We start from the raw sequence: 23,429 nt of genomic DNA, 5'->3' as shown, positions 1-23,429 counted from the left end.
CATCCCCCGAGGGCTGCCGGGCTGCCAGAGGGATGTCTGATTGCCAGCTTAGGCCCAATCCGGCGGGGAGCAGGCCTAAGCCAGCAAGTGGTCACCCCCGAGGGGTCCCAGACTGCGAGAGGGCACAGGCCGGGCTGAGGGACCCCCCCCCCCCGAGTGCACAAATTTCACAAATTTTTGTGCACTGGGCCTCTAGTATTTAATATTTAAATTAAACTTTCAGTTTGCAGAAAACAGAGGGATAAAAGTGACCCCAAATAATAAAATCAAACAAACTAGAATGTGGAATACTCTGCAAGATAACAGGCTAAGTTTTTCAAGAAGATAATGTCCTACATGTAGTGAGTTACTTTTAAAAAGCACAAGATGAAAAGGAGGAAAAAAGAGTAACTTTACATGGGCGAAAATAGAAACTGCCTAAACCAGATGGTCATGATATAGTGATAACTCATGTTAATAGCATGTGCTTGATATGATGTGATGAGAATGTGATTACCCTTTTTCTAAAACACATTACCCCAGGCTAATTATAAGAAAAACATCAGAAAAATCCCAGTTAAGGGTCATTCTGCAAAATACCTGACTAGTACTCTTCAGAAATGTCAAGGTCATTAAAAACAAGGAAAGCTAGCCCAACTGGTGTGGCTCAGTGGTTGAGTGTTCACCTATGTACCAGGAGGTCATGGTTGAATTCCTGGTCAGGGCACATGCCCAGGTTGTGGGCTCAATCCCAGTAGAGAGCATGCAGGAGGCAGCTGATCAATGATTCTCTCTCATCGTTTATGTTTATACTAGAGGCCTGGTGCATGAAATTCGTACACAGGGGGAGGGGGGGGTTCCCTCAGCCCAGCCTGCACCCTCTCCAATTGGGGACCCCTTGGGGGATGTCCAACTGCCGGACATCCCACTCGCAATCTGGGACCACTGGCTCCTAACTGCTCCCCTGCATGCCTGCCTGATCGCCCCTAACTGCCTCTGCCTGCCAGCCTGATCACCCCTAACTGCCCTCCCCTGCCGGCCTGGTTGCCCCTAACTGCCCCCCGGCAGGCCTGATCTTGCCCCCAACTGCCCTCCTCTGCTGGCCAATTTGTTTCTGATCGGTCAGTTTCTATGCCAGTCAGCGTTAAAAGCTCCACCTCCTAGGAAGCCATTGGCTCCCCACAGAACCGAGATTTGGTTCTGATTGGTCAGTTTCTATGTGTCAAAAGCTCTGCCTCCTAGGCAGCCATTGGCTCCCACAGCACCCAGATTTGGTTCTGATTGGTTGGTTTCTATGCCAGTCAGCATCAGAAGCTCTGCCTCCTAGGCAGCCATTGGTTCTTCACAGCACCCACATTAGGTTCTGATTGGCCGTTTCCTATGTCAGTCAGCATCTTCGGGCCTATCCCCGGGCCCAATCAGAGAGGGTGGGCTGAACAGCAGCCCTTGCGGAGGCCGGGAAAGAAAGAAAGGCCCAGCTGCTGGTCAAGCCTGGAAAGAAAGAGGGAGAGAAAAAGAGAGGCAAGTACTGATCAACAGCTCTCACTGAGGCTGCTGATCAGACCCTGCCTCTCTCTCTGGGTCTCAGCCTCCTGGGCAGTTAGTGCTGGGTCACCAGGCTGCAGTGGGGCAGTCAGTGCTGGGTCCCCAGGCAGCAGTGGGGCAGTCAGTCAGTGCTGGGTCACCAGGCTGCAGTGGGGCAGTCAGTGCTGGGTCACCAGGCTGCAGTGGGGCAGTCAGTGCTGGGTCACCAGGCTGCAGTGGGGCAGTCAGTGCTGGGTCACCAGGCTGCAGTGGGGCAGTAAGTGCTGGGTTGCTGGCAACCCAGCGCTGACTGAAGGACTTCCGGGTTGGTCAGCCTTTGATCGTGATTGGTAGTTATGACTCTGGGCTTTTATATATTAGGATATCTCTCTCTTCCTCTATTTTCCTCTCTGAAATCAATGAAAATATTTTAAAAAAGAAGTCCCATTTGTTTATTTTTCTTTTGTATTTCTTGCTCAAGAAGATATATTATAAAAAATATTGCTATGAGAAATGTCTAAGATTTTACTGCCTGGGTTTTCTTCTAGAAGTTTTATGGTTTCAAGTCTAACATTTAAGTCTTTAATCCATGTTGAGTTTATGCTTGTGTATGGTGTAAGAAGTTGGTTTAGTTTAATTTTGTTGTACATATCTGTCCAATTTTCTCAAAGACATTTATACTTTGAATGCCAGTTTGGGGACTGTTAAAAACAAGTTGAGTGCCAGAGAGAGTGCATTATTGCAGATAGCCATCGGGGGGAGCAAGAGATTACAGGTTCTTGAGAACAGGGACAAACCTCTTTAATTTGGAAATTATACATATAATCCCAGAGATGATACATTCCCAGAAAAATTTTGGTAATCCCTCCTCCCCAGAATTTTTTTGCCTGGCTGAGTGGTGAAAGTCTCCTTTACAAAACTAGTCTGTAAAGATGGAAATGTGCCTGTTTTGTCCAGTATTCAAAACTCAACAAATAATCACAAGGAAAACAAAGAAAGAGGAAAACAGCCCAATGAAATATTTTCTGAAACTGACCCTAAGAAATGCAGACCTATGAATTATCTGAAAAAGAATTAAAAGCAACTCTGTAAAGGATACACAGTCAGCTAAGAGAGACCACAAACAAATAAACAAGAATCAGGAAAACAGTACATGAGCAAAATGAAAATATATCAACAAAGAGATGTAAACTATAAAAAGTACCAAACAAATTCTGGAACTGAAGAGCCAACAAGATGGGCTCAACAACAACCTTAATCAACCAAATGAAGAAAAGACCAAACTTGGATGGATCATTTGAAATTTGATTCGTAAGGACAAAGAGAAAAAACAATGAAGAACAGTGAAGAAATCTTAAGGATTTATGGGATACCATCAAGCAGATCCATATATGTCACAAAGGGAAAAGAGAGAAAAGGGCAGAGAGCTTATTTAAAGAAATAATGGTTGAAAACTTCCAAAAATTTGACAAATGAAATGATATACAATTTCCAGAAACTTAATGAACTCTAACTAGAATAAACCTCAAGACTCACACCAAGACACATTATAATCACACCTTCAAAAGTTACATATAAGGGCAGACTCTTGAAGAAAAGCAAGAGAAAAGTGACTCATTATATACAAGAAAACTCCTTTAAGATTATCAGCAGAATTCTCAGCAAGAACGATGAAGGTCAGATGTATTCAAAGTATTGAAAGAAAAAAAAAATCTGCCAAACAAGAATACAATATTGAGCAGAACTGTCCTTCAGAAATGAAAGCAGAACTAAGACTTTCCCAGACAAACAAAAGCTGAGTGAATTAATCACCACTAGGCCTACTAGTACCCTAGAAGAATTGCTAAAGGAAGTTCCTTCAAATTAAAACAAAAGGATACTAGGCAGCAACAGGAAGGCATACAAACTTATAAAAAGAGCTCCCTGGTAAAATGTAAAGACAAATACAGAAACCTGTAAAGGAGAAAGACTACAGCGAAATAGCAGCATGAGAAGTTCCCCTGGTCTTTCTTTTTGAAGTTACAATAATTTGAACAGTGATAATTGAACAGAGAATTCCCTGCTGAATACAAACACATCTGAGAGATTTGTGCATTGAAACATCTGAAAGTGGGTGAATGGGAGCAAGTGGGGAAGGAGGCGAGGGGAAGGGGGAGGGTAGAAGAGCAGAGATGGTACCACAGATGCAGCCCTATGGGTCTTGAAAGAGGGGAGGAATCAGGTTGCCATCTGTATTTCCTGCAGCCCAGAGGAGCAAAGAGATACAGTGAACGTTCCTGCCAGAGTGGTTGGTACACAGTGCACTAAACCCAGTGACCGGGGCAAAAACGAAGCACAGAGATGTGGTTATGTTGTGGCCCCTGTAGTCAGGCAGAACAAGCCATGGAGCCTGGCCACCTCCCTTCACTCTTCCAGAGGTAGCAGCGGCCCTAGAAGAAGCTACAGCTGTGAGCACTGGGCTATAAAACACATTATATACAAACTCTAGGACTGGAGTGACAGAAGGATTTTTCCCCCTGAATGGCAGGTACATGCGGCAGTTAATCCTAGTGATGGGTGGAGATACAGAGGTGAAGCAGCTGAGGTCTGGCAATTACTGGAGGACAAACCACAAGTGCAACAGCTGACCTCTGCCAGCTTACCACACCTCACCCTGGTGATTTCACAGGCTCGTAACACCATCGTCCACCACATTCCCCCACAGCGGTGGTGCCTTGAGACCAAGGTGACCTGGTTACAGAAGAGACTAGGGGATACAGGACATTTTCAACCATTCTGCAGAGATCCCAGAAGCTAGAGCAGCACAAGAGAAACTAAAAAACTTGTCCTTCAGTGCCACCTTCTGGAAAACAAGACTTCTTATCAACCTACTCGAGAAGTGATACTAAAAAAAATAAAAAGCAGATCTCATTTCTGTAGATGCCTAGACAAGAAGGAATCTATGACATACAATGAATAACCAAGGCAGTGAGGCAACTCCGAAAGGAAATGCAAATCTCTAGAAAATAAACTTAAAGGCATAGAAATATGTGATTTAAATGATAGAGAAGTCAGGGTTGCAGTTCTGGAAAAACCCTCAATGAGATACAAGAAAACACAAGAAGTTTAATGAACTCAGAAATAAAATCAACAAAAGCAGTACTTTAATAAAGACATTGAAGCTTAAAAAAAAACAAGTAGAAATTTGATAAATAGTGATGAACTAGAGGCTCAGGAAAAAATGCTTACCAGTTGGAGAAAAGAATTAGTGAAATTGAAGATAGAAATCTTTAAAGATTGAAGATAGTAATGATGCAGATGGAAGAGAGAGACTTGAGAGTATATGAAAGAACTCTATGAGAACTATCTGACTCAATCAGAGAGACATATTAACACAATAGGTATACCAGAAAGAGTATAGAAGGAGAAGGGAGCAGAAGTCCTATTCATACAGAGAGTTGATGAGAATTTCCCAAACCTATGGACAAAGCTAGATGCTTGAATCCAGAAGCAAACAGAACACCTAATTATCTTAATCCAAAAAGGCCTTCTCCAAGGCACATTGCATTAAAACTGTCAAAAATTAATAACAAAGAAAGAATTCTCAAGGCAGCCAGGGAAAAGAAGAGAGTAAGCTCTAAAGGAAATCTCATTAGGTTATCATCGGGTTTCTCAGCAGCAGCCCTACAAGCTAGGAGAGAATGGAATCAAATACTCAAACTATTGAAAGGGAAAAATTATCTATTGGTCAAGAACAATATATTCAGCAAAGTTATTCTTTAAATATAAAGGAGAAATAAAAACTTTTCCAGACACACAGCAGCCCAGGGAATTTACCACCTTAAGACCTCCATTACAGGAAATTCTGAAACAAAAGGTAAAATTATACCAAACTATAAGCAAGATTACAAACCATCAGACAGAAATAGGATATTGCAGCCCTTTTTCAGAACAGGGTATTATACATTTAAATATAACTAAGGTTAAAGAAGGTAAAAATACTAAAGAAGACAGAGGAAAAGATAGGATCTACTGCAATTTGGAAATTAACTCACAGCATAAATAAGGAAAATTCCTGACAAGAAAAATATAAAAGGGGAAGGGTAAAGGTCTGAATTTTCAAACATCTCTGGAGAAAAGATGCATTCAGAATAAAAAGGACTACTGTATATATGAAACTTTCTTTTGCATAAACTTAATGATAACCACACACACAAAAGTCTAAAATTAAAACACATAACTTAAAAAAAGAGGAAACAAAAAAATTGTAGAATACCACCAAACTGAAACAACAGATAGAAACACGAGGATAAAGAAACAATGAGCCCTAGCCAGTTTGGCTCAATTGATTAGAGCATCGGCCTGTGGACTAAAGGGCCCTGGGTTCAATGCCAGTCAAGGGCACGTGCCTGGGTTGCAGGCTCCATCCCAATCTCAATTAAAGGTATGAATTCATTATGTCAGTTTGTGAGGCAGTATCCCTTTCCCTTTTATTTAATACTAGAGGCCGGGTGCACGAATTCATGCACAGGTGGGGTCCCTTGGCCTGGTTGGTGATTGGGGCTGATGGGGACCAGCCAGCTAGGGGGAGGGACCTCGGGAGGTTGGCCAGCCATGGGAGGTTGGCTGTAGGAGTTCACTGACCACCAGGGGGCAACTCCTGCATTGAGAGTCTGCCCACTGGTGGTCAGTGTGCATCATAGCAACCAGAAGACCAGTTGTTTGCTCATTCGGTCGTTTGGTTGCTTAGGCTTTTATATATATATAGTTACTTCAGTTGGAAGAGGATAGAATTATATTTTTCACTGCTTAAGTTGGTAGGGAGTAGAATTATAAAGATGGAGATCTCATCTTTGAATACGAAAAATTATTCTGAGAATTGTTCTGTCATATTTATATAGGATACCATAGGAAACAGTCCCAGCATTGATTCTTATATAGTTGTCTAGTGCTTGGTTAAATGTACTTTTTGCACTTTATATATTATAAATGGAATGGAAAACCTTGTTTTATGGATGCACATAAAATGTATCTGTTGGTGACCCAGGACAGTTCATGGCCTGCTCTTCTGCTTCTCAGAATTCTTCTAGGATTAGTGTCTCTCAAGCCCCATCTCTCACTTCACCAGTCGTAAGGGATAGCTTGTGAAGTTTGACACATCTACATGTATAAAAGCCTAAGTGACTGGTAGCTATGACCACCAGGGGGTCAGCCGTGGGCAAACTACGGCCCGCGGGCCGGATCCGGCCCATTTGAAATGAATAAAACTAAAAAAAAAAAGACCGTACCTTTTTATGTAATGATGTTTACTTTGAATTTATATTAGTTCACACAAACACTCCATCCATGCTTTTGTTCCGGCCCTCCGGTCCAGTTTAAGAACCCATTGTGGCCCTTGAGTCAAAAAGTTTGCCCACCCCTGGTTTAACCAATCTGCGTGCTATAGCCATACCATGGAATACTATTCAACAAAAAGGAACATACTATTGAAACACAGACCTTGGATGAATCTTTAAGAAATATGCTGAGTGAAAAATACAATCACAAAAGGATACATACTGTATGATTTCAATTACATAATTTTTAAAGAAATGACCAAATTTTAGAAATGGAGGACAGATTAGTGATTGTCAGGGGTTAGGGATGGACATCAGGCCTCTAGTTTAAATAATAACCAGGACAAACATTTTCTAGCACTTGCATCAATAGTGAAACTAGTTTCAGAGCTAGAACCCTTTGATGCAAGAATTGCTAAGAAATATGTCTTGTTTCTTCTACAGCAGCAACTCTGAATAGAACAAAACAAAGGACTTGAAGAAATGGAGTAATAATTCTGAGATTCATCTAAATAACTTAATGAATGACTTAAATCTAGGCATTTTGTAAATTGAGATGTCATTTTCCTATGATAAAAAGCTGAGATTTTAAGTGCAGAGTTAAATGAATTTTGACAAAGTATAAACCAATGTAATTATTAGTCCAGTCAAGATATAGCACATTTTATTACCCCAGAAAGATCCCTGGGGCTCCTTTCCTGTTAGTCCTTTGTCCCCACAGTGACATCGATGACTAATTACCAGACCTCTCTTCAGATTACCTCTAAGCAAGTTCCTGTATTTCTTTTTTTTTTGTACCCAAGTCTATTTTTTTCCATTGATTTGTACAGGGAGTGAAAGGGAGGAAGGGAGGGAGGGGGGAAAGAGAGAGAGAGAGAGAGAGAGAGAGAGGAGAGCTAGAGCTAGAGCTAGATGCTCGAGAGAAACATCAATGTAGAGAGACACATAGATTGGTTGCCTCCCCCATGCACCCTAACCTGGACCAGGGATCAAATCTGAAACCCATGTATGTGCCCTTGACCAGGAATCAAACCCATGACCCTTTAGTGTGCAGGACAATGCTCTAACCACTTAGCAACACTGGCCAGGACTGTTCCTATATTTCTTAAACATCATAATCCCATATATGCAAGAAAAAAAGCATATGAAAGAAAATGGTAACTGTGATTAACTGGTAGAATCGGGGGGGGGGGTTGTATTTTGTTCCAACATTTGCTCAGTTTTCAACAGACATTAATTTATGTTTAGACTTTAATATTAAAATTAAATATATTTTTTGTTTTTTACCAGAGAATTACAACCATGAAAATGGAACCCAGGGCAGAATGACAGGAAGGAAATGTACCAATATTTTAGTAGTGGTTCTTTCTGGTAATTAGGGTCCTGGGTATTTTTATTTCTTCTTTTTCTGTCAAATTTAAAAATACTCATTTATTACACCTATAATAGACAAAACACCCATACTGCTTATGTCAAAAACCTGCTGTAATATGTTTGAGGAAACAAATGATCTGGGAATTCAAGTCCATTAATTGCCAATTGCCCTCTTATTTTATTCTAAGAAGTTATCTTTTGTTTTTTTAAATAAACTTTTTATTGTTCACTGGAGGTCCAGTGCATGGATTCGGATTCGTGCACCCGTGGGGTCCCTCAGCCTGGCCTGTGCCCTTTTGCAATCAGGGACCCCTCAGGGGATGTAGGACTGCTGGTTTCAACCCGATCCCAAAACCGGCAGTCCGACATGTAGTAGTGCTCAAAGTGCAGGCAGCCGGGGAGGAGCCCGAGCCCAGGCCGGGCGCCACACTGCTCCCACGCACTCCGGACCCGCTTCACCTGCTGCCGCCTCTGCTTGGTAGCGCTGCCGCTGAGGCGGGAGAGGCTCATGCTGATGCAGCTGCACTTGCCAGCCATGAGCCCAGCATCTGGTGCCTGTCGGTCAGCTGAGCGGTACTCCAGCTGTGGGAGTGCACTGACCACCAGGGGCAGCTCCTGTGTTGAATGTCTACCCCCTGGTGGTCAGTGCACGTCATAGCGACCAGTCGACTGGTCATTTGGTTTCTTAGGGTTTTATATATATAGATAGTATTACAGATATCTTCCCTACCCCCTTTACCTCCATCTTCCCAGCCCTTACCCTCTCCGCTATGTCTTCACTACCCTATTGCACGTGTCCATGTGCTGTGCATATCTATATATATAAAAGCCCAGCAACCAGAACAGTGGAACAACCAGAATGACCAGAATGACCGGTGGCTATGACACCCACTGCAGCAGCCAACCAGCCTGATCTGGGCCCCGATCACCCCCTTATCGGCCCCCAACACCCTGATTGGTGGCGGGGCCGGCTGGCCATCCGCCTGCAGCCCCTCTCCTCCCCCCCAGCCAGCCCAGCTCGATGGGCCCCCATCTGGGAGGGCTGGCCAGACCCCACCCATGCACAAATTCATGCACCAGGCCTCTAGTAAGTATATAAGTTCTTTGGTTTATCTCTTCTCATCCCCTGTCATGTCACTTTTAACCTCTGCTCTGGACAGTTCCTCAGTCTTTCCTAGGTATTTAGAAAGATTACTAGCCAGTTATTTTGTATAATGTTCCTAAATTTGGGTTTGCCTGATATTTTTTCATAATTATTTTTGGGATATGCATCTTTTATAGAAATATCATAGAGGTGATCTTATGTTTTTTGCATTGCATCCTATCAGGTGCCATTCAATTTCAATTTGTCCATTATTGATGATATCATTTGATTAAGGTGGTGTCTGCTAGGCTACTCCAATGAAAGTTAATTTTTTCCCATTAATAATTAATGATTATTTTGTGGGGAGGTAGTTTGAAACCTAGTAATATTCATTATTTATCACACTTTCTACTTATGTTTTTATATCAGTATGGCTTCCTTTTATAGTCCATTTTCTTTTCTTTTTTTAAAAAAATATATTTTATTGATTTTTTACAGAGAGGAAGGGAGAGGGATAGAGAGTCAGAAACATCAATGAGCAAGAAACATCGATCAGCTGCCTCCTGCACACCCCCTACTGGGGATGTGCCCGCAGCCAAGGTACATGCCCTTGACCGGAATCGAACCTGGGACCCTTCAATCCACAGGCGGACACTCTATCCACTGAGCCAAACCAGTTAGGGCTATACTCCATTTTCATTGTTTATTTTGATATTCAAATTTTTTCATATTCGGTCAATGGGGACCTCTTCATGCTACTTCTTGTCTCACGTTGTTATATTTCTGTCATTGTTTGAAATGGTTTATGTTCATGGTAAACTTTTTCTACCTCAGCCCTGCAACTAGACATTTTTTTCAAAGAGCCCTAGTTCATTTAGTGGTAAATGGTATTTTTTAATTAAAATCTTTAAAAAATTGAGATATGATTGACACATAACATATTAGTTTCAGATATACAACATAATTATTACTTATATATATTGTGCAGTGATCACCACAAGTCTAGCTAAGATTTCTTACTACACATCATCATTTTTTTGTATCAGAACTTTTAAGATTTACTTTCTTAGCAACTTTCAAATACACAGGTAAGTACTAATTATAGTCACCATGCTGTACATTACATTCCCAAACTTATTTATCTTGTAACTGGAAGTTTGTACTTTTTGACCACCTTTTTTACCTTCTTTGCCTACTTCTCACCTCCTATCTCTGGCAACCACCAATCTCTTCTCTGTATCGTTGAGTGTTTTTGTTCCTTTTATTTTAGATTCCATATATAAGTGAAATCATATGATATTTGTCTTTCTCTGTCTGACTAATTTTACTTAGTATAATGCCCTCAAGGTCAATATTGTCTCAAATGGCAAGATTTTCTTTTTATGGCTAAATAATATTCCATTGAGTATGTGCGTATCACATTTTCTTTTTCCATTCATCCGTCAGTGGACACTTAGATCCTTTCCATGTCTTGGCTGTTGTAAATGATGCTGCATTGAACATAGGGGTGCACATATCTTTTGACGTTTGTGTTTTTGTTGCCTTCAGATAAATAGCCAGAAGCTGGATCATGTGGTAGTTCTATCTTTACTTGTCTGAGGAACCTCCGTACTGTTTTTCACAGGCTGCATTAATTTACATTCCCAATAGGGAAGTAATTGATATTTTGATGCCAATATTTATATGCTAGGTGTGCTCATTGCTTTTTCTTTTCAGTTATCTTTGCTCCTAAGTCCTTTCAGTGAACTGACCTAAAGAAAATATGTATATGGATGTGTGTGTGTGTGTGTGTGTGCACGCGCGCGCACGCATTCGTGTGTACATGTGTATACTGTGGTTGCCACATTTATCACAATAGAGCATTAATTGAATGATAGAAAAACATCCAAAGATGCAGTTGAAAGATAAAATTTTCTTAATGACCATGGACATGGAAATGCAGAAATGGAAATATAGAAATAGTGCTGGAGAGAATACAACATGCTCTGAAACATGGTTAAACTTCCCAGATGCCCAGCCTCCCCTCATGCGCATGCACGTGATGCAATCACCCACAGGAGAGAAGGTCTGTTCACTGTAAGAAGCTCTGACATTATTTATGGGTTAGGAGTGGATGGATGAATCTCACTCTCCCACACACCTCACTCTCTGGAGACTCCGAAGACATTCCCGCCCACTAAGTGAGGTGCAGAACAAGCCCAGTAAGTTCTGCAGTGTTTTCTGTGAGTCTGGGTTAAGCAAAGGTTGGTGAGTATCTTCCGATGGCCCAGATTTCTCTCTTTGTTTCAATGAAAGTGTAGATCATAACCACACTTTGCACTTAATTACAAAATAGTTTGGGTTGTTATGAAATTCCTGGCTTAGATATGAAAAAGCCATTAGAGCAAAAAATTTTAAATGGTTTTCTTTTAGAATTAAAAAAAACATATAAATATTAAGGTTTTATTTTCCCTCTAACCCAGATAATTTAAAAAGTCATCTGTTTTTTTTCAATTCTTTGAAATAAAGTCTAGTTCTAGCTTCTTTCCTTTAATCTCGACAACCCCTTTTCTTCTTTTTGTGTCTTAGAATTTTATGCTACACCATTCTGATATTTTCCTGATCTCATCTTGCCTTTGAGGCAGGTGGATATAATCTTGCTTTCTTAGATTGTTATTCCTGTTGTAATTTTAGAATTGGCTCTACCTACAGCTGGGGTGCTTAAAGGTGTAGTGTTCCCAAATTGGTTTTGAGGTCTGTATGTCCTTCTGTGCTGGGGAAACACAGATTCATACTCTGGGATGCACAGCTCTGTGCAATTGATGATGATTGCCTTTCTGTTCCATTTTTGTCGTCACAGGGAAAGTCTTGCATGAGGAACATATTGAGCTCTTGATGGAGGAGTTTGCGTTCCTGAAAAAAGAAGTGGTGGGGAAAGACCTGCTGAAAGGGTCTCTTCTCTTCACAGGTCAGTTTTAGGTGGGATCACAGGTCACGTGTAACTGGTGGGGCCAGGATGCCAGATGGTTATTTCCTAGCTCTCTAGAGGGTGAGCTTGGATTTATTTCTACTAAAGACTCTCTGACTGAGGCCAGTTTAATTTATTATGCACCTACAAACAATAAAATTATCTAATTTTTCTTTTTGTTCTCAAATGAGACTGAATTGCTTGGTGTGCTTGGGTAAAAGTGTATTAGAAATCGTAAGCATTGTTAGGCCACTGTCCCCGTCTACTAAGCAGAGTTTTGCCTCATGAAATCTTAACAAGCTGGAGATTATTTTTTCACAGGAAGTTGAAAGTGAAACCTCTCTTTTAAAAAAGGATGAAGGGAAAGGTTCTTGGAGAGGAGAATGTCTCTTTGTGGAGCAAATAGAATATGCTAGCCCCCCTTTCCTCCCACAAGTTACTGGGACATTGACTGTGGCCAAAATTTGGATCTACTATATATTTGGCTGTTTATTCTGTCTTGGTAGTTCTTTAAGCACCTCCATTAGTAACAGGAAATGAGCCTCCTGGAGCCGCCTCCTCTTGTAGTCGCCTTTGGATGGACACCTTGTCTTTCCACACCCTTACCTGGGTTCCTTGTCTGGCCACCTTCCCTGAGAGCTTTCATGAAAGAAGTAAAACCCTGATGCGGCCTGGCATTGCTTTTTCCCCCCATTTCTCAATTGGCAAAAATGTATGGGTGGACCTGGTGATTATTATGCTGAATCAAACAAACCAATCAGAAAAATACAAATCCAGTATGATCTCACTTACTAGTATATATGGAGTCTAATGATTGATTGAGTAGGTAGTGATTTTTAAATTTATCTTTTTTTGTTTGTTTCTATTAAAAATTTTTAATGTAGATATTATTGGAGGTGACCCCCTTCCCCCCCTTTGCTCCCACCTTTTCCTCTACACCCCGCCTCCCCCTCCCTTGTGCTTCATCAAACTATTGTCTGGGTCCATGGAATATATATATATATAATGTTTTCTTTAGTTAATCCCTTCATCTCCTTTAGACAGTCACTCCCACCCACACCCCCTCAGACATCAGCCAGTATGTGCTGTGTGTCCATGCTTCTGATTCCATTTTGTTCCTTGGTTAATTTTGTTGCTTATATCCCACATATTAGAGAGATCTTATAGCATTTGTCTTCCTTTGACTGGCTTATTTGGCTTAGCATAATAATCTCCAGGTATACCCATGCTGTCCTAAAGGATAACAGTTCCTTCTTTTATATAGCCACATTGTGTAAATGTGCCATAGCTTTTTTATCCACTCATCTACTGATGGGCACTTAGGCTGTTTCTAGATCTTGACTATTGTAAACAATGCTGTTATAAACATGGGGATGCAAAAATTCTGATTAGTGTTTTAGGATTCTTAGCATATATTCCCAGAAGTGGGATCACTGGGTCAACAGACAATTCCATTTTTAATTTTTGATGAAACTCCATACTGTTTACCACAGTGATTACTCCAGTCTGTATTCCCACCAGCAGTGCACAAGGGTTCCCTTTTCTCCACATCCTCGCCAGTATTTGTTTCTTAATTTATTGATAGTAGCCATTCTGACAGGTGTGAGGTGGTACCTCATTGTAGTTTTAATTTGCATCTCTCTGATGATTACTGACTTTGAGCATTTTTTTTCACATGTCTATTGGCCATGTGTATGTCCTCTTTGGAGAAGTGTCTATTCAGGTCCTTTGCCCATTTTTTAATTGGATTGTTTGTCTTCCTGATGTTGAATTGTATACGTTCTTTATATATTTTGGAAATTACCCCCTTATTGGGGGTAATTTATCTTCAACTTTTGGCATTTTAATTATGATTTGTGCTGGTCTGAGTTGTTTAGGATTTTATGTTTGGGACACTCTGTGCTCCCTGAACTTGTATGTGTATTTCCTTCACCAGATTAGAAAAATTTTCCATTATTATTTTTTCAAATAGGTTTTGCTGTCTTTCTTCTCTCTCTAGTACCTCTGTGAACACATGTTGGTATGCTTGATGTTGTCCTAGAAGTTTCTTAATCTATCCTTATTTATTTGATTCTTTTTTCTTTTTGCTATTCAGATTGGATGTTTTTTCTTTGTCTTTCTAAGCTGATTTGAACCTCTGCTTCATTTGGTCTACTGTTGATTCGTGTCCTTCATTTCAGTTATTGTGTTCTTCATTACTCATTGGCTTCGTAGGTTTTGCTGTCTTTCTTCTCTCTCTAGTACCTCTGTGAACACATGTTGGTATGCTTGATGTTGTCCTAGAAGTTTCTTAATCTGTCCTTATTTATTTGATTCTTTTTTCTTTTTGCTGTTCAGATGGGATGTTTTTTCTTTGTCTTTCTAAGCTGACTTGAACCTCTGCTTCATTTGGTCTACCATTGATTCATGTTCTTCATTTCAGTTATTGTGTTCTTCATTACTCGTTGGCTTGTTTTTATATTTTCATTTTTATGTTTATTCTCTGTTGAAGTTCTCAGTGGGTTCATCTCTCTTCCCCTAATTTCACTGAGCATCCTTATAACCGGTGTTTTGAACTCTGCACCTGTTAGATTGCTTGTCTCCATTTCATTAAGTTCTTTTTCTGGAGGTTTTTTCCATTTGGGGCATAGTTCTTTCTCTCCTTACTTATGCTGCCTCTCTGTATTAGGTTGATCTGCTACATTTCCTGCTCTTAGAAGAATGGCCTTATGTGGTACGTGTCCTGCGGGGCCCAGTGGTACAGTCTCCCTGTCACCTGGTTGGGTTCTCTAGGTCTTTCCTTTGTGTGGGTTGTGTGCACTTGGTGGTAGTTGAGTCTTTATTGCTATTGTGATGTCAGTGGGAGGGGTTTACCCTGAGGCTGACAGGCAATGGGGAATGTCTGTGGCTACAGCAGGTGAGCTGTTGTGCAGGGGCTGGCCCGTGGAGTGGAATTTGTTTTAGCGGGGCTCTGCTCCTGCTGAACCTGCCTTTAGGGTTTGGCATTTGTGGGGCTGGTTGGGTGGTCCTTTGTTTTGTTCTGAACCTGGCCACCAGGTATAGTGCTTCTGGGGCCTTTGCGGGGGGGTGGTGGGGAGGCTCTGGTTCGGGCCAAGGTCAGCCACTGCCTGTGTCCTGCCCAGGGCTACCTGGTCAGAGGTACAAAGTGATCTGCAGAAGGTTGCCACCTGTGCTTGGCTTGGAGGCACCTGGGAGAGGCTAAGTAGAGAACTGATCCAGCTTCCACTAGTTTCTTGTTTAAGGCAGCTTAGCAAGTAGTAATGGGCCTGCTGGGGCCAGATGCGACTTGTTTGGTATTTTTGAACTTTAGAGGTATTTCAGAAACATGCACACTGCGACATGAGGTGGCCAGTCTGTTTGGGAAAGAGGTTGGGGCAGGAGCATGATTTTGGTCGGTCAGGATTCAGGGAATCACCAGGGAAGGGTGATTGGTGTTAAGTAGTTTAGTGGATAGCTTAGATATTGTGCCTGTTGAGCTCCAGGCTGGGTGTGGGGAGGACTCAACAAAGGAACGATGGTGTCCACCAGCACTTCTGTCCTTGTATTGAGCCACCCTAACCCCTGCCCCTCCAGCCCTCACCCTAAAGTTAGTAAATCCAGCCCCCCGCCCCCGTATGTCCCTGGCACTTTTCATGCTGCTGCCCCAGTGCTGGAGATCAGAACAAATTGCGTTTAAGTAAGTGAGTCTGTGCATAGGTCTCCAACAGCCCTTCATCTCACGCACTGCCATCCCCACAGTTAGAAGTTGTGGGGGCTTTGTTTCCGGGCTCTGAAGCCTTAGGCTGGGGAGCCTGGTGTGGGGCTGGGACTGCTTGCTCCTCAGGGGTTCTCCACAGCTGAGAGAGCCCTCTCACTTCTTAACTCCACAACATGGATGTGGGGCCTGTCCAGACCAGGTCTCTGCCTCTCCCACAAGTCTCCGGTGGCTTCTTCTTTATACCCTTAGTTCTAGGAGTTCTGTTCAGCTATTCTTCAGGTGTTTCTCAACGATGGGTCTTCTATAATTTTGTTGTAATTTTGATGCAGCAATGGGAGGAGACGAGTATAGCAATGACCTATTCCACCATAGTGAAGGGAAGTCTGTTTGCTTTCATTTATAATTTATCTTTGGTATCAAAATTATAAGAAAGATTTGGTTTATAGAGCAATGTAATGGATATGAAGTCTTTTAAATCTAGGTTATGTTTAAAATTTAGGCTGAGGAAAAGAGGAGCTATATCTTGAATAGATATATCACACAGATACTCTTAAATATAATTTTGTTCAGGAAAGTAGATTAAGAAAACACTTACCACTATGTCAATTTTCTTTTTTTTTTTAATGTATTTTATTGAGTTTTTACAGAGAGGAAGGGAGAGAGATAGAGAGTTAGAAACATCGATGAGAGAGGAACATCGATCAGCTGCCTCCTGCACACACCCTACTGGGGATGTGCCCGAAACCCAGGTACATGCCCTTGACCGGAATCGAACCTGGGACCTTTCAGTCCGCAGGCCGACGCTCTACCCACCGAGCCAAACCGGTTTCGGCTATGTCAATTTTCTTGATGTTGACATAGTTTCTGGATATTATCGTATTCTTCACAGTTATCATGAAACTTTTACCTTCTTGCCATGTATACAGATAGTTAGATTGTACATATATGAACATAAGACTTGAGCTGAATATGTTGATTTCTTACTTCTTCAACTCACTAACTGATGAGGATACTTATGTATTGGTATATATGTGTCTGTGTATAGTATATGTGCACATACATATTAGAAATCTGAAACATTTTTATTAGCCCGTGGACTAGATGGACTGCTGTTCCCAATAAAATGTTTTATTATACTAACAAAACCAAATCTAATAAACAAGAAAAAATTGAGACACTTTTATGAAAGGGTTTACATTCAAGCACCTGAGTTTTCATCAGTGTGATTCGTCATCTTGCACCCCATGTGGTAAGGCGAGGCTGTGCTGTCCTGGTCACCAGCCACAGGGGTTACTCCCTACCATACCCATGTGTGCCCCGCCCCTGCTCTCCAGCTGTCAGTCCTTTGCTTCCTGCTTCTCACCGTGTTTGTAATTCCCACAGCTGGCCCATTGGAAGAAGAGCGGTTTGGTTTCCCTGCTTTCAGTGGCATTTCTCGCCTGACCTGGCTCGTCTCTCTCTTCGGGGAACTTTCTCTTGTGTCTGCCACTTTGGAAGAGCGAAAGGAAGATCAGTACCTGAAAATGACTGTGTGCTTGGAGACAGAGAACAAACGGTAGGTTGTGGGAAACCGTGAAGAGAAGGAAACTTAAGGACATTCTCCCGTGTTCATCAGGGTGAATCTAGAGGGAACCTGGTGGGCCTACACCCTTAGCCCCAACCCCAGAAGGGCTGCCTGCTTTTGCTAACAGGACAGTTACTGAGATTTCACGTATATTGCTCTATTTCATCCTCACAGAAGCCTTGAAAGATAAATAAGACAAACATGATACCCTTGGCTAGTAAGTAAACAGACTTACAGAATTTGAGCAGGTTGCCTGAGCCATACAAGTGAGCAATATCAGACCTAGTAGCTTCTGTGGCCTGAATATTTCCCAAAATCCTATATAATAAAAGTGCAATATGCAAATTGACCGAACTGTGGAACAACCAGTCGGCGGGTGGGGAAGAGCCAGCGAGCAGGTGGTGCCAGGCCAGCAAGGCACATGCCAGTGGGCAGAGGGAGAGAATGGTGATGGGGGTGGGGACGGCGGCCAGCGGCGGCGGAGGGGCAATGGGGGGGCCCTGGGGGGGCTGACACTGTCCCCTAATCAGCCTGTCCGGTTGCCTCCCACAGAGAGAGGCCAGGTGGCAGCAGTTGGCGGGGTGATGGGGGTGGTGCCAACCCCTAATCGCCCCTCCAGTCACCTCCTACAGAAGGAGGCTAGATGGCAGCAGTGGGGTGATGGGTGGCAGCAGCGGGGTGATGGGGGCAGCGCCATCCCCTGATCGGCTGGCCCAGTCGCCTCCTCAGTAAGACATCCCCTAAGGACTCCCAGACTCTGAGAGGGAGCAGGCCGGGCTGAGGGACCCTCCCCACCAGTGCACGAGTTTTCGTGCACCACAGCAGTGGGGTGATGGGTGGCAGCAGCGGGGTGATGGAGGCAGCGCCATCCCCTGATCGGCCGGCCCGGTCACCTCCACAATAGGACATCCCCTAAGGACTCCCAGACTGTGAGAGGGAGAAGGCCAGGCTGAGGGACCCTCCCCACCAGTGCATGAATTTTCGTGCACTGGGCCTCTAGTTTTATTATAAAAGTTTCAGACATATGGTGAGGTTGAAAGAATTTTGCAGTGAACACCCTTACAAATACCACCTAGATCCTGCCATTAATATGTTACCTTGCTTGCTTATCACATGTCCAAAATTCGTCTCTCAGTGTGATCAAAATTTAAGGTTCTGTTTATTTATCATCACATCATACTGTCATACTGTTCCCCAAATATTCTGATTATTTCTCATACCAAGTCTTTTTCAACAAAAACACATTTATAGCCCTAACTGGTTTGGTTCAGTGGATAGAGCATCGACCTATGGATTGAAAGGTCCCAGGTTCGATTCCAGTCAAGGGCATGTACCTTGGTTGTGGGCACATCCCCTGTGGGGAGTGTGCAGGAGGCAGCTGATCGATGTTTCTCTCTCATCGATGTTTCTGACTCTCTATCCCTCTCCCTTCCTCTCTGTAAAAAATCAATAAAATATATTTTAAAAAAACAAACAAACACATTTATAAATTTCCTTTAAAAGTATTTCAGCTCTGTAAAATATTTAAAACAGCTCAGGTTTTAGAGTTCCTATGTGTATTTCCAGGTAGGTGGATCTCTTGGGAGTAAAATAAACAGACCATTGGGGTATTTAAAAAAAAGAGAAACTTATTTTATTTCCTGAGTGAAACCTGATGTCCATTTTGAGGAGTCTCCTCTTTGCTAGGAAAAGGCAGAGGGAACAGATGACGGTGAAACATGCAGAGGGTGGCCCTGGCTCTGATGCTGGTCACGTGGAATTGCAGCCGTGTCCACTGGCAGGTGCTGTCCCCTGTGTGCAGAGCTAAAGGTAGCTCAGGGTGCTGCAGGAGTGCAGGGAACGGGCACCTGGAGAGGTCAGATCGTGCTTCTTAGAGGAGGAGGTGCTGTGCTGGGTCGTGGAGTGGGAATCAGACAGGAAACAAGAGCTGATTCTCATTGCAAATCATTGGGTGAAGGTTGGGCAGGTGGCAAATACCACAGTTTTAAAATTCATAACTGCACATATCTTATTTTGAAGTAAAGAAACAAAACGGGAACAAATACAATATTTGTATTTTCATGTGGCCCACGGGCCGTAGTTTGAGGACCCCTGGGTTAGATCGTGCTTCTTAGAGGAGGAGGTGCTGTGCTCCGTCGTGGAGTGGGAATAAGACAGGAAACAAGAGCTGACTCTCATTGCAAAGCATTGGGTGAAGGTTGGGCAGGTGGCAAATACTACAGTTTTTTAATGCATGTAATACTCTCCACCTCACAAATGGCATTTTTAATTTCACCACCATCACCACCACAACGTAGGTAAAGATGTGTACTCGTTATTTATTTTTACCGTTAGGAAGTTGAAGTGGAGGAAACATCCTGACATTGTGTGTCCCCTCAAATTCTAAGGCTGTGTGTTACATGGAGGGGTCTGAGAAATTCTCTTAGGTAGATTAGAATATTTGGAGTATCTCAAGTGGTTTTTGTCTGGTGTTAAAGCAGTTAATAAGGAGCATTTATATTCATCTTTGTCATCACATTCTGGAATGTTTGTGAAGGCTGTATCATGAGTTTTAAAGCTAGCCACAGGCTGACACTAATATCATGTCACTTGTCATCTCTACCTCAATAAAGCCAACACAAAACAAAATCCTAAAAATCTAGCTATGAAATTAACTGTTTTTTAAATATATTTTTATTGATTTCAGAGAGGAAGAGAGAGATAGAAACATCAATGATGAGAGAGAATCATTGATCGGCTGCCTCCTGCATGCCCCCTACTGGGGATCGAGCCTGCAACCCAGGCATGTGCCCTTGAACAGAATCGGACCTGGGACCTTTCAGTCCACAGGCTGACGTTCTATCCACTGAGCCAAACAGGCTATGGCTAAAATTAACTTTTTAGAAGAATTTATACCAACTTTTTGATAGAGTTTATAATAATCATGTATTTTTTTTCATTTGAGTCAACCAAAAAAATTTCAGTTGATAGATTTGAACACCTTACAAGTTTACTAATTTAATTTAATTACTGTTTACTAGAGTCTTTGCCTGACCTGAATGTGAACATCGCATTTATGGGTTGGTGTTGATTCACACATGGATCATGTTAGTGGCTTCCAGAACAGGCAACTTGCTGAACTACAGTTCTTTAAGCAGATGAGTCCCTCCCTGCTTGGTTTACAGACCCTGTGGGGTAGTGTGCTGTGTGAGGAAAGCCTTTTATCCTGTGCGTGCAGCTCTTGCTTCTGACTCTGCCTGGGAAGAATGCTTTGGGATCTGCGAGCCACTTTTCTCTTTTCCCCTCAGATCTTTTCTTAGTCTGCAGGCCAGATTTTATAAGTAGATATTTTTCCAGGCCTTGTCACTGCACATGAGAAGCCTCTGTTGGTTGTTTCCAGATACAAATTGTTAAGTTGCAGCTGTCTCCAAACAGCAGAGTGGCATGGAGCAGAGCCACAGCAGGAGATGGGGAGAAGGGGAAGCATGATCTTCAAAGGCCACAACAGAAGAACTAGCAAGACAGGGATCGTTACTTGAAACCCTGTTGTACAATTGCTAGAATTCACTCATGTTTTTGTCTGGCATGTGCTGGTGTCATGGTCTTCTTTGAGAATGTAACGAAGGAATCCTTTCCCATAAAAATGCACATACGCATGGGAAGAATTTTCACAAAATCTCAGGTGCTTCATGGATTGCCTGTAGTTCCTATCTGTCTCCCCTAGAGGGACCTATAAGACTCAGAGTAAGAACTCCTGAATAATAAAGTGGTGTTCACAAAAAGCATTGCATGAATTCCCCTGTCTGTGGCAAAATTAAAGGACTGTTTGGCACTAAAGTTGGAAATGATCATCCATGACCTTTGGGAGGCTGGTGGAGGTTGGGTTGCCACCTTAGCCACCTCGGGGAGCAGCAGCTGCAGGAAGGTGGCTACAAAACGAGGACCTGTTCCCAGGAGGCAGCAGGCAATCCCTGGTGCCCCCGTGTACTGTCTAACATCATGGTTCTTCTGTTTTTGCAGCCCACTGACATGGATTGAGGAGAAAGGGCCTGGTCTAAAACGAAACCGGCATTTAAGCTTCCATTTCAAATCTGGGTCCCTGGAGAATGTGCCAAATGTAGGAGATAATAGGAATATTTTTCTGAAAGATCAGACTATATTTGTCCAGAAACTCTTGGGCCAGATTTCTGAAGTGGAACTGGCTGCTGAAAAGAAACGCATCCTGCACTGCTTGTGGCTCGCGGAAGAAATCCAGAAATGCTGTGGCTAAAAGAGAAAAAGAAAGCAGCGGGCTCTTGCGACGTGAAACCATAGTTTGATGTTTATCGAGAGTTGATTTTACCTCTATTCTTGCAATTAAACACGTCTTGGGGAAACAGATTTCGCTTATTGTCACTGGTTGTACTGGGCGTGGTATTTGAGAGTAGACACACATGTGGTGGGGGTGAGGGAAGAACTCAGCTTTGTATGCCTGATTTCATTTACGTTTTCCAACCACCCTATTAGAAGGGGATTACCAGGCTTGTTTCCGTTAGTCTATTGGAAATTCTTGCTTTCAACCCCACTCGGGCACTTCACCACTACAAAATAGTCCCATGAGCCTTAGTCCCTGCTTTAGGGCATTTTATTTTCTCTCACAAACTTTCACTAGTCGGCTATGCTAAGTACGTGGGTTTCTTAAAATGAATGAGACGTAGCCACTGCCCTCAATAACTCACAGTGTCATAAAGGAACCAGTTACATAAACCGGGTCATTGTAATGTAGTAGGTTCAATAAAATAAAGATATATCCCTGGCCATCTGGAAAGGATTTCAGGGAGATACTGACCATGAATAAGTGAGCTGTGTAAAACTGAGAGCAGGGCCTTCCTGCAGGGAGCTCACATAAGGAAATAGAAGCAGCCTGGTGAGTGCCATGGGGACACTTACTGGAGGAGGGAGGCCCAGAGAGGCAAGTCTTAGCCTGGAGGACCCTTCAGCCAGGTGCATGCCCTCACCCCCCTGATGTCTGTGTCCATTGGTTAGGCTTATATGCATGCATACAAGTCCTTCGGTTGATCTCTCCCCCTTACCTCCATCCTCCTCTACCTTCCCCTCTGAGGTTCGAGCATCTGATCGATGCTTCTCTGTCTCTGAATCTGTTTTTGTTTATCAGTTTATGTTGTTTCTTATAATCCACAAATGAGTGAGATCATGTGATATTTATCTTTCTCTGACTGGCTTATTTCGCTTAGCATAATGCTCTCCAATTCCATCCATGCTGTTGCAATGGTAGGAGTTCCTTCTTTTTTATAGCAGCACAGTATTCCATTGTGTAGATTTACCACAGTTTTTAATCCACTATCTACTGATGGGCACTTAGGCTGTCTCCAAATCTTAGCTATGGTGAATTGTGCTGCTATGAGCATAGGGGTGCATATATCCTTTCTGATTGGTGTTTCTGGCTTCTTGGGATATATTCCTAAAAGTGGGATCACTGGGTCAAATGGGAGTTTCATATTTAGTTTTCTGAGGAAATTCTATACTGTCTTCCACAGTGGCTGCACCAGTCTGCATTCCCACCAGCAGTGAAGGAGGGTTCCTTTTCCCCCACATGCTCTCCAGCACTTGTCGTTTGTTGATTTGTTGATGATAGCCATTCTGACAGGTGTGAGATGGTACTGCATTGTCATTTTGATATGCATCTCTTGGATGATTAGTGACTTTGAGCATATTTTCATATATCTCTTGGCCTTCTTTATGTCCTCTTTCAAAAAGTATCTATTTAGGTCTGTTGCCCATTTTTTGATTGGGTTGTTTATCTTCCTTTTGTTAAGTTGTATGAGTTCCTATAAATCAGGGGTCCTCAAACTTTTTAAACAGGGGGCCAGTTCACTGTCCCTCAGACCGTTGGAGGGCCGGACTATAGTTTAAAAAAAAACTATGAACAAATTCCTATGCACACTGCACATATCTTATTTTGAAGT

At 42.5% G+C, this 23,429-nt stretch overlaps 1 protein-coding gene across 1 annotated transcript in view; it reads left to right on the top strand.

Annotated features, from left to right (window-relative positions):
• The window catches only part of BLVRA (biliverdin reductase A), a 24,685-nt gene extending 2,842 nt beyond the window's left edge, over positions 1-21,843 (top strand). The window contains exons 2-4 of the mRNA XM_014536446.1: positions 12,116-12,223; positions 17,304-17,475; positions 21,484-21,843. Of these exons, the coding sequence (XP_014391932.1) occupies positions 12,116-12,223; positions 17,304-17,475; positions 21,484-21,733 (530 nt within the window). The 3' untranslated portion in view covers positions 21,734-21,843. The remainder of the gene's footprint in view (positions 1-12,115; positions 12,224-17,303; positions 17,476-21,483) is intronic.
• The last annotated feature ends 1,586 nt before the right edge of the window (positions 21,844-23,429 follow it).

This window comes from Myotis brandtii, unplaced genomic scaffold, assembly GCF_000412655.1.
Source record: "Myotis brandtii unplaced genomic scaffold, ASM41265v1 scaffold162, whole genome shotgun sequence".
In the NCBI taxonomy this organism is placed as follows: domain Eukaryota; kingdom Metazoa; phylum Chordata; class Mammalia; order Chiroptera; family Vespertilionidae; genus Myotis; species Myotis brandtii.
Note: the sequence above shows the minus strand (reverse complement) of the source record. Positions and strands in the feature narration are given on the sequence as shown.